At 46.0% G+C, this 14,340-nt stretch overlaps 1 protein-coding gene across 3 annotated transcripts; it reads left to right on the top strand.

The window, feature by feature from the left end:
- Nucleotides 1–586: 586 nt before the first annotated feature.
- On the top strand, nt 587–7,401 carry LOC103716117 (Transducin/WD40 repeat-like superfamily protein). Of its 3 annotated transcripts, none has more exons than XM_088701431.2 (2): nt 587–827; nt 5,493–7,401. In XM_088701431.2, exon 2 carries the CDS (start codon nt 5,509–5,511, stop codon nt 7,159–7,161), a length of 1,653 nt encoding a protein of 550 aa, XP_088557557.2. In that variant the 5' UTR covers nt 587–827; nt 5,493–5,508; the 3' UTR covers nt 7,162–7,401. The 3 variants fall into 3 exon arrangements, with proteins under 3 accessions (XP_088557557.2, XP_088557558.2, XP_008802211.4); XM_088701432.2 differs by lacking the exon at nt 587–827 and adding an exon at nt 1,500–2,187; XM_008803989.6 differs by lacking the exon at nt 587–827 and adding an exon at nt 2,279–3,058.
- The last annotated feature ends 6,939 nt before the right edge of the window (nt 7,402–14,340 follow it).

Here is a 14,340-nt window from a genome sequence, read left to right as displayed (position 1 = left end):
ATCAATCGCCTCCCTTGCTAACATCCATTAGCATGCTATTTTCCTTTGTAATTTGAGGACCCACCTCAAGTACCAGTAAGAAGCGAGTACGTCCTGCCATGCGTTTGTCCACTACCGTACCTATAACTTGGAAACTCCAGCTCCTGAAATCATTGAACTTCATTTTGGCCTGGAGAACTATCAAGCCAAATTAGAGAACTATCGAGCCAAATTAGAGGTGATCACGGGCCTTCTGGCTCGTCCGGCCCGATTCGAAATTTTTCGGGTTTGGATATTAAAAAAGAGCCCATTGGTCGGGTCTGGGCAGAAAAAACGGCCCGACCAAAAAAATCGGGCCGGGCCTGAAAACATTAAAAATGGCCCGGCCCGGCTATAAAATCCTGTGATAAATTATAATATATTAAAAAATTTTAACAAAAACCCTAACCTTTGGGCCTTTCCCTTCCCTTCCCTTCCCTTCCCCTCCCTCGCTGAGAGCCGCCGCCGGCCCCCCCCCACTCCCTCGCTCCCCCTCCCTCCCCCTCCCTCGCTGAGAGCCGCCGCCGCACCCCCCCCTCCCTCGCTGAGAGCCGCCGCCGCACGCCCCCTCCCTCGCTGAGAGCCGCCGCCGCCCCCCCTCCCTCGCTGAGAGCCGCCGCCGCCGGCCCCCCTCCCTCGCTGAGAGCCGCCGCCGCCGCCCCCCCCGACCCCCCTTTTCCCTCGCTGAGAGCCTGATAGCCGCCTCCTCTCGGTGTCGTCGCCTCTTCAACGACCGGCCGGCGGCTCTTCGCGTCCTTCTCCCCCGGACGGCAACCTCCGCGGCTCCGGTCACCGACTCACAGTCACCGGTAAGAGTTTTCTCCTCCTCCTCCTCCTTTTCGAGCTCGATCCCGGTAGATTTTGCCCAAGCCCGGAGAGAGAAAGAGGGAGAGAGAGAGGTGGTGGGGCAGCGAGAGATCTCGGAACAGTGGGAGAGTGGGGAGTGGGGACAGTGGTTTTGTTTTGGGTGGAGACGGGAGACAGAGAAAGAGAGGAGGGATCTTTCATCCCTTCTCTTTTTTGGTTTTGGTCTTGGTTTTCCTTCCCTCACATTGCTCCAGTAACCCAGTTCCAGCTGGGCCATCAGGAAGAAAGATCGGAGGATTGGAGATGGACTTCTTGGAGGGTGGAGATTCTCTGAATTTTCTCCTCTCAGTTTCTTCTCCCCTGATTTTTTTTCCCCGGTTGGATGGTGCTTTATTTGTATTATGATAATTCTTATGAACTGAATTTTTTGTATAATTAGTTGTATAATTTTTTGATAGGCTTGTGTCAATGGCAAGCGAAAGTTCACCTATTCTTGTGGCGGATAATGAGCATGAGGATTGTTATTTTTGCCCATTTCTAGATTCCAAAAAAAAAAAAAAAAAAAACGAGGCCTGTCGGGTCGGGCCTATCGTGTCGGGCCTGTCGGGTCGGGCCGGTCGGGTCGGGCCTGGGACCAGATTTATAAGGTTGGGTCGGGCCTGGACAAAAATTTAAGCCCGACAGTCGGGCCAGGCCGGGTCTGGGCATAGCCATCGGGCCTAATTTCTGCTGTAGAGCCCGGCCCGGCCCGGATTTTGATCACCTCTAAGTCAAATCCATCTCTCACTGACTCTCCTACGAATGAAGGGATCTTTCGCATGAAAGAATGATCTGTCTTCTTTCATGATATTATGTCCTGATCTCAAAACACTTTAAAATTTTTTATTCGTTCAAAAAACTGTAATAGACATTAGAAATTAATAGCTAGAATATTTGTAATTGCCGGGCAATTCCACCAAATTTTTGATGCTTTATTCTCTAACCTCATTAATACTCAAAAATTGGCGTACATATCGTGATATGTATGTACTAGCTCTATTGCCCTCAGTGCTGCATTACTAGGGCAACACATTTTTCCTTCGTCAGTGGCTGACAGGGTGAGAACAACAAACTTCATGAAATCAACCATTGTGGTTAGATTTTCAAAGGTCTTCAATGGCTTCCTCTTCCCCCCCAAGAAACTCTTCCTTTTTGGAGGCGTTCACAATTCCACTGCTTGAACCTGCTGCAAACAGAGATGTGCCTAGTTCAGCCCTAGCACCCTAATTGTGCTCTTCTAAATTTCTCCGCCACTGGGAATCACTAGAGCTGCCTACTATACCTTGCATCCCTACTTCTCAAGTCCACCGCTCAGCGACTCAGGTAGTATCCCTTCTCCTCTCCTTTTCTTTTATTCTTCTTAATATATTCATGGATCCATAGAATCCACCGCTCCACCATCCTTCTTCCCCCATTATCTCCTTCCTAGGTTGTTCTCCGACCACTAGCACAGCCACTGCTACCTGCTTGTCATAATTCCATTATTAATAGACCAACATGTTTTACCATAAATGGCTATGCAACTAGGGTCCGCAGCATTAAACCTTTGAAAGAAGTAATCTTGCACCTTGCTCAAATGAACCTTTGAAATAAGTAAAACTTGCACTTTATTCGCTAAAACTGCAAATAAGCCGAGTTGACCTGATCCGACCCTACCTCCTTAAACCCGAACTATCCCATGTTAAAAGATCCATAGGGCAGGATCGAGTTCTAAGATTAGATTATTATTATTTTTGGATCAGATTTAAATTTACTAAATTCAAAACGAAATCCAATCCGACTCAATTTACTTAATTTTTTTTAAAAAAAATTGAATTTCTAATCCTACGACCGGACAGATCTAACCCGAATCGGAAAAATCATTGACCATGACCCGTCCGCGTGCCGCGAGGCCCGCGACCCGTCCGTGAACCGTAACCCGCTCGCTCTCAGACCTCACTATCCCCCAATTCCCAAATCACTAATGCCTACGACCGAAATCTCTCATTCATTCCCATCGGCCATCTCTCTCTTTCTCCCGTTAGGGTTCTCTCTCCCATCGCGACCGTGACTATTCCTCAACCCGTCTAGACCATCGGCCGTCGGCCGTTCGTGAGCATCGCCCATCGCGATCGATCTCCACCTTAGTTCGTGCAGCGAATCGGTCTCTTCGGCGCCGTCTGGCGACTTCGGTGTTTTCGTTCCCACTCTCGAGGTATGCCCCTCCTCCAAAACACTAGAACTGCATCTTGCCCTACGTCTTCTCCATCCTCCCTTCTTCCTCCTCTAGATAATGCAATACCATTACCATGATCACTTTATGACTATTAGAATAGTTTTCCCAGAACTATTCCTTCTGTTTTTCGGCTACGACTTTCTGAAATGACTGGATCGATAAGTTCAGGCTCCAGAGTAGGGTTCCTGGGACTTCTCTTGTTGTAATCTTTAGCCCAGAACTTTTCAAGTTGCTCTCTGAGGCAGCATTTATTTTACAGTAAGAAGAAACAGAATTAATATAACCATTCTTTTTTTTTTCTTTGATGATAAGGGAGGTTTAAAAAACACCTGGCTTTTATTAATGATTCAAAATTATTTAGAAGATAATTGTGTACAAAATAAGCAACGAAAACGCATAAAAAACAGGGCTACTTAATGCAGAGATCAGACAAAGTACTCCAAAAACAAACCACACCTGAGACCACTTGGGATTAAAAGGATTCTCCTCAGCAACAACACCGCTCTCTAAGGCTCATCTCATAGTGGCAGAACATCTAGGTTGTTGTGAATAAAATCTTACCCACAGGCTACAGCAGGAACTTAAAAAGCAGCAGATATAAGAGTATGATGATAGGGCGGGGTCAACAATCCCAAAAAGTACATGGATTTTGTGATCCACTTTATACATTTTATGGTATTCATCACCTATCAGATCATCACACAGTTTACTCACTTTACCAGTCCAAAGCTGATCGCTTAGTTTACTAGAAATTGGTGATTGGTTTAGTTAAAATTCCTGGAATGCCACTTAAAAACTCAACCTGGACCTGACCCAGACCCGAATTACTTGGGTTGAGGAGGAGGGATGCGAGGGAGAGTGGGCAGCTCTAGTGATTCCCAGTGGCGGAGAAATTTAGAAGAGCACAATTGGGGTGCTAGGGCTGAACTGGGCACAGTATATATACTTATACACCAGTCGGTTCAGTTGATTTTATTTAAAACTTTAAACCGAAAACAAGCTGACCTTTTCTTTTTGAACTGATACTGGATTGAACAAATATCCGACTCAAACCGTATCGAAATAATCAGTTTGGATGGGTTACTTTGGAATGATATTGGCCATCCCTTAGGTTTGTTTAATGGCAGCATATTGGTCTGGTCTGGTCTGGTTTCTCCTGTCTGCTTTCATAACAAATAAATCCTGTACTCTAATTAGCATGAGCAAAGTCAAACTCCAAACCTGACTCAACTCCAAATCTTTCAATATTTCTTACATACCTTCAAGTCTGCTAAAGGTTATTCTACATTCTCTTGCATAGTATGTCTAATCTATATATTTAATGTGATCATATGCACAAGGACTAACTGATCTGTCAATTTCTATTAGAAGAAAGCTACAAATGATAAAGAGCATGTTGGTGGAAAAGGACCATATGCTCAGTCTGGCTGTGAATTCACCAGTAATATCTCAACTAGGACTTGTAAACACCAAAACTAATGATATTATCCCAGCTCCATGAAAGGGGGCACCAGCTGATATGGTTGTTGGAGGAATTCCATCATCCAAATGTCAACATACAGATGATCAAAAAATTGTTTTGTTGATTTACAGAACATACTATTCCCTTTTGTGTTGTCTTTTTATGCACAACAATAATTATGTTATTGGCAATGTGCCATTTTTTGGCTTTTCAGATTGTCCTTAAAATGTCATCAATTATACTTTATGTGCTGTTTTTATATCCATGCCTCTGTTATTTTCCCTCGCAGATTTGAATTTGAAGCTATCCTTTTCATGTATGTTTATTTTACCATTTGCAATCAAATCCCAAAATCTAGCAATTATACTTTCATTTGACACCTAATAAATTGTAAGCACATTCCAAATGATAGCTTCAAACTAAAATGGACAGAAGCCCATTTAGCCCAGCCCACTTAGCCCAGCCCATTTGAGCGAAGCCCATTTAGCTTAGCCCTATTCAACCTGATAAACCGAATTGAATTGAACTGAATTTCTTGGGTTAGTTTGAACCAATTTTTGCAGATGGTTGGTTCAGTTTTGGTTTTAGAAAATAGATTTAAATTGGTTCAGTTTCAAGAATGACTCTAAACTGGTCCCACCCGAACTGCACACACCCTCGTCGGCGAATCACTTACATCTATAAATTCGCGAAAACCTTCAAATCCCCTACATCCCTTTTTTTTCCTCAGTATTTTGATTAAGTACCCTTGTGTTTTCCTCTGGAGATGTCTCCCGCCTTTGAAAGTTGGTGTTTTTCGATAATATTAGTATGAAATCACCCACTTGTTTTGGAAAAAAATTATTTTTGAGTAGAAAAATTGAGTTTTAACACTCTTTTCTTCTTTCATTTTTGGATTATAGTATTGCTTAGAACTTATTATTTTGTGTGATTTTCGTCTTTGAATTGCAGTTCTTTTGCGAAGAAAATGAGTTTGATTTCTCAAAATATGCTCCCCAAGAAACGAAGAGAGAAGGTTGATGGAGAAGCAGCTGATGGGTTGGTTGATGAACATAAACTGAAGAACTCGAAGAGGAAGAATAGAGGCAGAGATTATGACTTGTTGGAGGGAAATAGAGAGCAGGAGAAGGAGATGAAGAAGCTGGAGAGCTTCTTGTTTGGTACCCTTCACTCCCCTGTGGAATTTGGCAAGGAAGCTGGTGGAGAAGAGGAGGAGGTGGCTCAGGATGTGCCTTTGTTCTTCGTGGATAAGTCCACCGGCGATGAAATGGTAGTCTATGAAGAGGACTTGCATTCTCGAATTGAAGAACGGCGTAAGGAAGAGAAGAAGCCAGCATGGGTTGATGACGAGGAGGAAAGGACGGAGGTGGACATAGTGAAGGTCAATAGGTTGAGGAAGCTTAGGAAGGAGGCTGATGAGCGTGTGATATCAGGTGCAGATTATGTGGCTAGACTACGCGCCCAGCATGCTAAGCTGAATCCTGGAACAGAATGGGCACGTATTGACCAGAAATCTGCCCATGTTGGTGCTTCCGATGATGAATCCGATGATGAAAGCGCTGTCACGGTTGCCCATGGATATGAGGATATGGAAGGTGGTGATATTCTCCGGAGCAATGATAAGCTTGTTGTTAAAGGTAGGGATAAGCTGTTGCCAGGGCTGTTGGAGTACTCAAGGCTAATGAATGCCAATTCAGAGGAGCCTTCCAATGGTCCTATCAATTCAGTTCAGTTTCATAGGAATGGCCAATTGCTGCTGACTGCTGGACTGGACAGAGGGTTGAGGTTTTTCCAGGTTGATGGAAAGCACAACACTAAGATACAGAGCATATTCATTGAGGACTGCCCGATATATAAGGCTTCATTTTTGCCTGATGGGTCTGAGGTCATAATTTCTGGCAGAAGGAAGTTTTTTTACAGCTTTGATTTGGTGAAAGCGGCCGTAAGTAAGATAGGTCCTTTGACGGGGAGGGAGGAGAAAAGTCTGGAAGTTTTTGAGGTTTCCCCTGATTCGAGCACCATTGCATTCATCGGTAATGAAGGTTATATTCTTTTGATGTCGTCAAGAACAAAGGAACTGATTGGAACTGTCAAGATGAATGGAAGCGCACGTTCTTTGGCTTTTGCTGATGGTGGGCAGCAGCTATTGAGCAGTGGTGGTGATGGGCAAGTTTATCACTGGGATCTTAGGACAAGGAGGTGCATCCACAAGGCTGTCGATGAAGGGTGTATAGTGGGTTCAGCCCTCTGTGTTTCACCAGACAACTCTTTGTTTGCAGCAGGTTCAAGCAGTGGAATTGTGAATGTCTACAAAAGGGGAGAGTTTCTTGGGGGAAAGAGGAAGCCATTGAAGACCATTGAAAATCTAACCACAATGGTTGATTTCATGAAGTTTAATCATGATGGACAGATTTTGGCTATTAGCTCAAGAATGAAGAAGAATGGTCTAAAATTGATACATGTTCCATCTTTTACCGCCTTCTCAAACTGCCCCCCTCCCAGATTTAGTTTGCATTACCCACGTGCTTTGGATTTCAGTCCTCATGGAGGTTTCATGGCCATGGGAAATGCTGGTGGAAAGGTTCTGTTGTACAAGTTGCATCATTATCAATATGCATAAACCATTGCGGCAGTGGTCGGCAACTCTGGTTTGTGGTATCATACTTTTCTTTAACCTATTGAGCTGGCAGTTTTTAATACCTTCAGTTGTGGTTAGTATTATTTTCTGTGTTGATGTCTTTTTGTTTATTAATGGTAATCAATGTAATTTTTCCCTTTAGGATGTCGGCATGTTGGCATGAAGTATTGCATAAACCAAATTAGTTGGCTGGATTGAATTTGTCTGGCATTATTATTTTAATTCTCTCTCTCTCTCTCTCTCTCTCTCTCTCTCTCTCTGTATGTGTGTCTGAATTGGGTCTGCTCTATATGATAAGCTCAAAATTGGTTGAAATAGTCAGTAGAAGAATAGGACTCTTCTAGGATAATTTCGTCTCTCTCTTGAGTCTTAAATCATTTCTTAAGTGGATATGTATAAAAAAGATGCTCAATGTAGCAAGCTGACAAACCTGATGTGATATAATGGCATCATTTTTTTCTGAAGATGGTGCGTCAGTATTGCTTATTTTTGAGTTAATCCTTGAAAAAGATAATATGAACAATTGCAGTCAAACAAAGTTGCATATTGTTGTTGAATGTGCTCAAATCAGACTGTACGTGCAAACTCTGTTTGGCGGCTTTAGAAGATACTACCTCAATTGATCCTTATGCAGCTGAAGTTGCAGGTGAAATTAATACAGACAATTGTTTGCATGAATGCAAATGGCATGTGTATGAGTATTGGTCGGTGCAGGTCTGTTCTTATTCATGAACATGCATTCTTATGTGCATGCTGCCTCAGTGTGTAGGGGTGGGTAAGTGCACATATGTGTCATGCATGTGTGCTGCACAATTGCTGGTGGTATGTTTAGGATTTTCAATCCTACGACCTGTCTCGACCTAACCCGGACCGCATATTGGTTTGGCGAAAACTCATTCTAAGCCAAACTGTCTTCTTATTCATCTGCCGCATTGGTTTCGGTGAGTGATGGGCCTGAGAAATGGGCCTCAGAGGAACAATAACACAATTGCTGGAACCTGAACTCCTCTTCTGCTTCTCTGAGCAGAACTGCGAAGGCTCGGTGGTAGGGATCACAAACCTCTGCATTTCCTCTCCAACGCATACAGCGAGATATCCCTTGAGGACATCTCCGGAGGGTGCCAATGAAGTGTCGGAGGAGAGGGTCCTCTTCAGGAACTTGATGCTCCTGCTGCTACTCTTTGGTCCAACTGCCGAAGCCTAACCATCTCTGTGATCTTGTTGGGCTTCTTGGAATCCATGGATATTATTTGATAGCTTCCCAAATGCTTCAAGAAGACAAAAACTCTCTGTTCGCGTTGGCAGTGATGGTCTAAGATGCGATGGTGGGTGGTGCTTCAGAATTTAAAGGGAGCTCCAATCCTTTGTTTAGGATTTTTCTTTTGTTTATTTTTATATGGCTATTGGTCATCTACCTGGGTTTCTGAGATCATTTCCTGTGGAATCAAACGCACCAACGGGTTTCTTCTTTCAAAAGACTCATATGAATAGGACTGCAACTTTTTAAGCAAGTCTGGGCCTCATTCATTGGTTTCTGGGGAAAAGGCACTGCTTGGTCTTGTGCATAGGAAGGTCTTGGGCTGTTGATTCCGATCAAAATGCAGATCTTTCTGCAATCTTCTTATTTAAAGGGAGCTCAGCGCTGGTTGGCGGCACGGCCAAGGGAGAGGTCGAGTGGAAGAAAAAGGGTTGGGAGGAGAGCAGTAAAAACCAACTTCTAAAAAAAAATAAAAGTAAAAAATTTTTCACTTCTACTTTTTTTACAAAATAATAAAAATGTTTAAAAAAACAGAACAGAGAAATAAAATATATATTTTTTCCATCAAATTTTATTTTTTAAAAAAAATAAAAAAAAAGTGGCAAACAGGACTTTAATTTTCTTTCTTTTATTTTTTTATTATTAAAGTAACTTTCATAATTTATGAAAATAGTCGTTGTGAAATTTTTTTTTACTTCCACTATTTTCAAAAATAATATTTTAAGCTGTGAAATCAAATCTTTTTTTTTTAATGAAAATGGTGGTTGCCTCTACCCTCACATTCTTCACCAAGAAGGTTCTTTATCTTCCCTCCCTTCCACCTCTTTCACCCTGCCTGCATTTGCCTCGTACTTTTATCCCTTACCTCCTCCTATTCCCTTCTATTCATCTGCTACCTCCTCTGGCTCTTCCCCCACCTCGATCCACCCTTCCTCCCGATGCCTCTACCACCTCCTCCTTTCTCGATGCTCTCATCCATGTCCGAGCTTGGCAAAGATTGTGAAAAGAGTCTGCAAGATGATCCCGAGATTACCCTAGTAGGAGAGCTCTCTTCCCTCTATCTATTGTCCAAATAAAAGATAAAAACAACAGCGCCTACCAAATCGATTTTTATTATCAAAAAATTTTAAAAAAATAAAAATAGGTTTCCTATTCTCAAACTTTTTAAAAAAGAAAAGTGAAAATGATGTCAAATGCAGCCCTAGTATAATCCAATATCTGTGTGGGATGTGGATGAGTTACAGTACGAATAAAAAGTATATTTTATTAATAAAATATATATTAAACAAAAATGATTATTAATGAAATCATTAATTTTTGTACTAAATTTAATAGTACTAAAAATAGTTCCATTAATAACATTATTAATGACGCGCACACACACATATATACTATTTTAGTAAGTAGAACCATTATTTTAGTATATATAGCTAGCATATAACCCACAAATGCATGGATATGATTATTTATCTATTTTCAAATTATTTTTGAAATATAATGTAGCATTTTAATAAACTATATTTAAAATATTATGTAGGTTTGTCAAAAGCTTTCATGGTGCGATTATGCTATTGTAATAGTTATTACTTGAAGCCATGAACTAAATTATATATATGCCCGATAGAATATAGATTATATTATATTTCAAGACCATAGATATATCAATTGACTTGAGTTTGAGTTAAAATTAAATTATAAACATATAGCTATTATATACTGTTGCTGGAAATTCCGGACCCGGGGGCCGCCGCGAACCGAGAAGGGGGAGGAGCCTCCAATGCCGGGACGGTGGGTGGCGGTGCGCCGACGGCTGGCGTCCTCCTGGAGAGTCCTACAAAAAGCCGGTGGCCGGGCTTTTCCGGCGCCGGCCCTCCGATGCTTAAGTCAGAGGGGGGCTTAACTTTGGAGAAGAGAGAAGGATTGTATGTAGAAGTCCGAAAAAATCTCCTTGGGAGGAAGAGGCCCCCTCCCTTTTAGAGGGAGAAGCTCCCCTTTTATAGGAAGAGTGGCAGGATTACCTGTGATGTGACTGGGCGAATTAATGGGTTACCATCACTGTCAGGGAGCTGTCACGATTGATCGGACCCGTTGGGGTGGTTGAACCGCCGGCCGTGGTGGGCCTGGGGTCCGTAGATGACAAGTGCATTGATTGCTGAGTGAACCGGTGGTCAGAAAGAGCCATACGCTTTGATGGTTCAGTGATCCGGAGATCATCTTGAGCCGTGTTCATTTAATGACTGAGTGCATCAGAGGCCTGAGGGGGTCTCATGCATTAATGATAGGGTGTGCCGAATGCCTGCGGAGATCTTGTGCCTTAATGACTTGGGGATGGTGGCAGATTGAAGTGGAGTCATGTATTTAGTTGTCAGATCCTTTGGAGGGTTAGGCGGAGATTGGATATTTGGCTAAGGCATGGGCTCGGCGGGGTTGCCTTTCTGGTCGGCGCTCTCTGGTCTCGGCCTTCTGGTCTCGGCTCCCTGTGCTCGGCCTTCTGTGCTCGGCTCGGCCTATGAGCTCGATCACTTAGATGAGCTCGAGGGCGGAAGAGCCCGATCACTTGATGAGCTCGAGGGCGGAAGAGCCCGATCACTTAGATGAGCTCGAGAGCGGAAGAGCCCGAGCACTTGGATGAGCTCGAGGGCGGAAGAGCCCGATCACTTGATGAGCTCGAGGGCGGAAGAGCCCGATCACTTTGAGCTCGAGAGCGGAAGAGCCCGATCACTTGGATGAGCTCGAGAGCGGACGGATTTGGGTGCTATAATTGCATTTGTGGGGTGGTCCATTTTTCCACCAACACTACCCCCCGACTTCCGAGTTCGAGCTGCCTTTTGGCTCGGACGAAGGAAGTAGTCCAGTCGTCAATCATCCTGTAATATAGCTAAATATATATGGAGATGTGCGTGCCAAGCAGGATGTACCTTTCATGCAGTTAGAGTTAAAGTGCTTTAGGTCGACTCAGCGGCCTTCTTTGGCTTGTGGTCAACTCAGCAGGGTGCCCCCACTCAGATCGGGGCGTGTTGTCGTAGGAGGCGTCGAATGGCGTTGAAAGGCGTCGAATGGCGTTGAATGTCGTCGAATGGCGTCGAAATGTCGTCGAATGGCGTCGAAATGGCGTCGAAGTGGCGTCGAATGGCGTCGAAGTATCGTCGAATGTCGTCGAATGGCGTCGAATGTCGTCGAGTGTTGTCGAGTGGCATCGAAGTTGGCATCCCGAGCTTAGCCAGAGCATCATTGGAGACGCATACAGGAGACGGACTTCGTCCGTCGGCGATCGTGCGCCCTATTCGGGGCGACGTTGGTCGTTTTTTGGATTCTCCAACCTGGAAATAGATAAAATATTGAAATTATTTGAAGCCAAAGTGGCGTCCTGTACCTTTTGGAGATATTTTGATGGCTTCCGAGCTTCGAAGTCCCTCAGGACTTGGCTCAGCACCGGCCTTCTTTGGCTCAATTTTCTGGGAGGTGTTCTGCATTCGGGCTTCTGAGCTCGGGCTTCGGAGCTTGGCAGCCTTCTGAGCTCGGCGGCCTTCGGTGCTCGGCCTTCTGAGCTCGGCGGCCTTCGGAGCTCGGCCTTCTGAGCTCGGCATTCTTCTGAGCTCGGCAGCCTTCTGGACCATGAAAGGATTTAGCTTCATAGTACTTTCTTGGGGTAGAATCTCCTATGAATCTAGCCAGAGGAGCGTTCATCCTTTGGAAGGCATACAAAATAAGGCATCAGCCGAGCTTTCATTATGTACTAAAATCCTTTTTTAAAGCCTGCAATGATGAGGGAAATAGCTACAGCGTCGTCATAAAGAGGGCTCAACACCCTTTTGGTCTTCATCAGAAAAGGAGATGTGACTTTCACAGTGCACGGATGCTTTGAGGAAGCTCTTTTTTCCGAGCTCGGAGCTTCTGGTGCCTCTAGTTGCCCGCCCTCTGATGGTATTGATGATGCCCGTGAGAGGTCAGTTGTCATTCTGCTCCTTATGCGGCACTGGATTTTGTTCCTCGGGCTCTCTCCTGTAGGCATGATCACGGACAAAATAACTCAACCGACCTCGGCGGACAAGTGCCTCGATCTCATCACGAAGCTCGTAGCAATCCTTCGTATCATGGCCGCGATCTCGGTGGAAGCGGCAGTACTTTTTCGAGTGCTTCCGCGACTCTGTCGGACGCATTCTCAATGGAGGTCGGAGGTAGCCCCGACCCTCAATCTCCATGAGAATTTCTGCTCGGGTGGATGTGAGAGGAGTGTACGTCTGAAATTTTTGGAGGGGAGACCCCGGGCGAGCTAGGCTCTTGGGCCAAGGAGGCTCTTTCTCATGCCAGGGGAATCTGCTACTTGGTTGGGAGTGCTCCTGGTGCTTCTTCTGCATCTTGGCAGGTTGTTCGGCTTCCTCCCGCCGAGAGGCCATGGCTTCCTCAGCCTTGGCGTACTTGCGAGCTCGGGCCAACATTTCAGTGAGGTCCGCAGGGAAGTTCTTCTCGATAGAGAAGAGGAACCTGTAAGACCGGGCTCCAGTCTTTAGTGCCGACATGGCGATTGACTGGTCTAGCTCCCGGACTTCCCATGTTGCAGCAGTAAACCGATCCAAGTACTCCTTGAAGGACTCTCCCTCCTCTTGTTTGATGTCAAGGAGGGAGTCCGACGTCCGCTGCTGGGGCTGGCTAGCGGCAAAATTACTGGCAAACTGCCTGCCGAGCTGCTCAAAGGAGGAGACAGTACTCGGCTTCAGCCCGGTGAACCAAAGCCGGGCCGGTCCTCGGAGCGTTGCTGGAAAGGCTTTGCACATCATGGCCTCCGAGGCTCCTTGTAGGGCCATTAAGACCCGATAACTTTCCAGGTGGTCGAGGGGGTCGGCCCTGCCGTTGTAAGGCTCCACCTGGGGCATCTTGAACCGCGGCGGGACTGGTTCGTCATCAATTTGCTGGGAGAAGGGGGACTTTGTGGTGAACTCAAAGTCACCATCACGTCCCGGTTTCCTTCCATGGAGTGCCTGGATCTGGCGCTCCAGCTCCTCGACCTTCTTGTCGAGTTCATCATTCTGGGGGATCGCTGCAGCGGTCCGTTCTGGTGCAAGTTGCCCTGGAACTGACTCGGCCTCTGAGGGTTGGGGCCAGCCACCAGGGCCTCTAGCTGGGTGTTCTCTCCAGAGGGAGGCCTGGACTTGAGAGTCCTGACCTCGAAAGGGAAGTCCGCTTGTAGGAGGCTCCGGTTGAACTGGGGCCGGAGGGGGCGGTACCGTCGGGGCGCCCCTAGGTTGCAAGCCTTGGACAGCGGTAGCCAAGGCCTGCACCTGTTGCACCAGGGCATGAAACTGCTCCGGCCGAACTTGAGGGGTTGACTCGGCCGGAGGTGGCGAGTTCTGGACAGAGTGTCCAGGACTAAGTGGAGGACGTCGAGAGGCGTTGGAAGCCCCTTTGCTTCTTAGCTTCATGGCAGCGAACTCGGGCCCTTCCTCTAGCGCCAACTGTTGCTGGAAATTCCGAACCCGGGGGCCGCCGCAAACCGAGAAGGGGGAGGAGCCTCCAATGCCGGGACGGTGGGTGGCGGTGCGCCGACGGCTGGCGTCCTCCTGGAGAGTCCTGCAAAAAGCCGGTGGTCGGGCTTTTCCGGCGCCGGCCCTCCGATGCTTAAGTCAGAGGGGGGCTTAACTTTGGAGAAGAGAGAGGGATTGTATGTAGAAGTCCGAAAAAATCCCCTTGGGAGGAAGAGGCCCCCTCCCTTTTAGAGGAAGAAGCTCCCCTTTTATAGGGAGAGTGGCAGGGTTACCTGTGATGTGACTGGGCGAATTAATGAGTTACCGTCACTGTCAGGGAGCTGTCACGATTGATCGGACCCGTTGGGGTGGTTGAACCGCCGGCCGTGGTGGGCCTGGGGTCCGTAGATGACAAGTGCATTGATTGCTGAGTGAACCGGT

Source organism: Phoenix dactylifera, chromosome 7, assembly GCF_051530095.1.
Source record: "Phoenix dactylifera cultivar Ajwa chromosome 7, Ajwa_hap1_PhDact_Kaust_v1.1, whole genome shotgun sequence".
In the NCBI taxonomy this organism is placed as follows: domain Eukaryota; kingdom Viridiplantae; phylum Streptophyta; class Magnoliopsida; order Arecales; family Arecaceae; genus Phoenix; species Phoenix dactylifera.
Note: the sequence above shows the minus strand (reverse complement) of the source record. Positions and strands in the feature narration are given on the sequence as shown.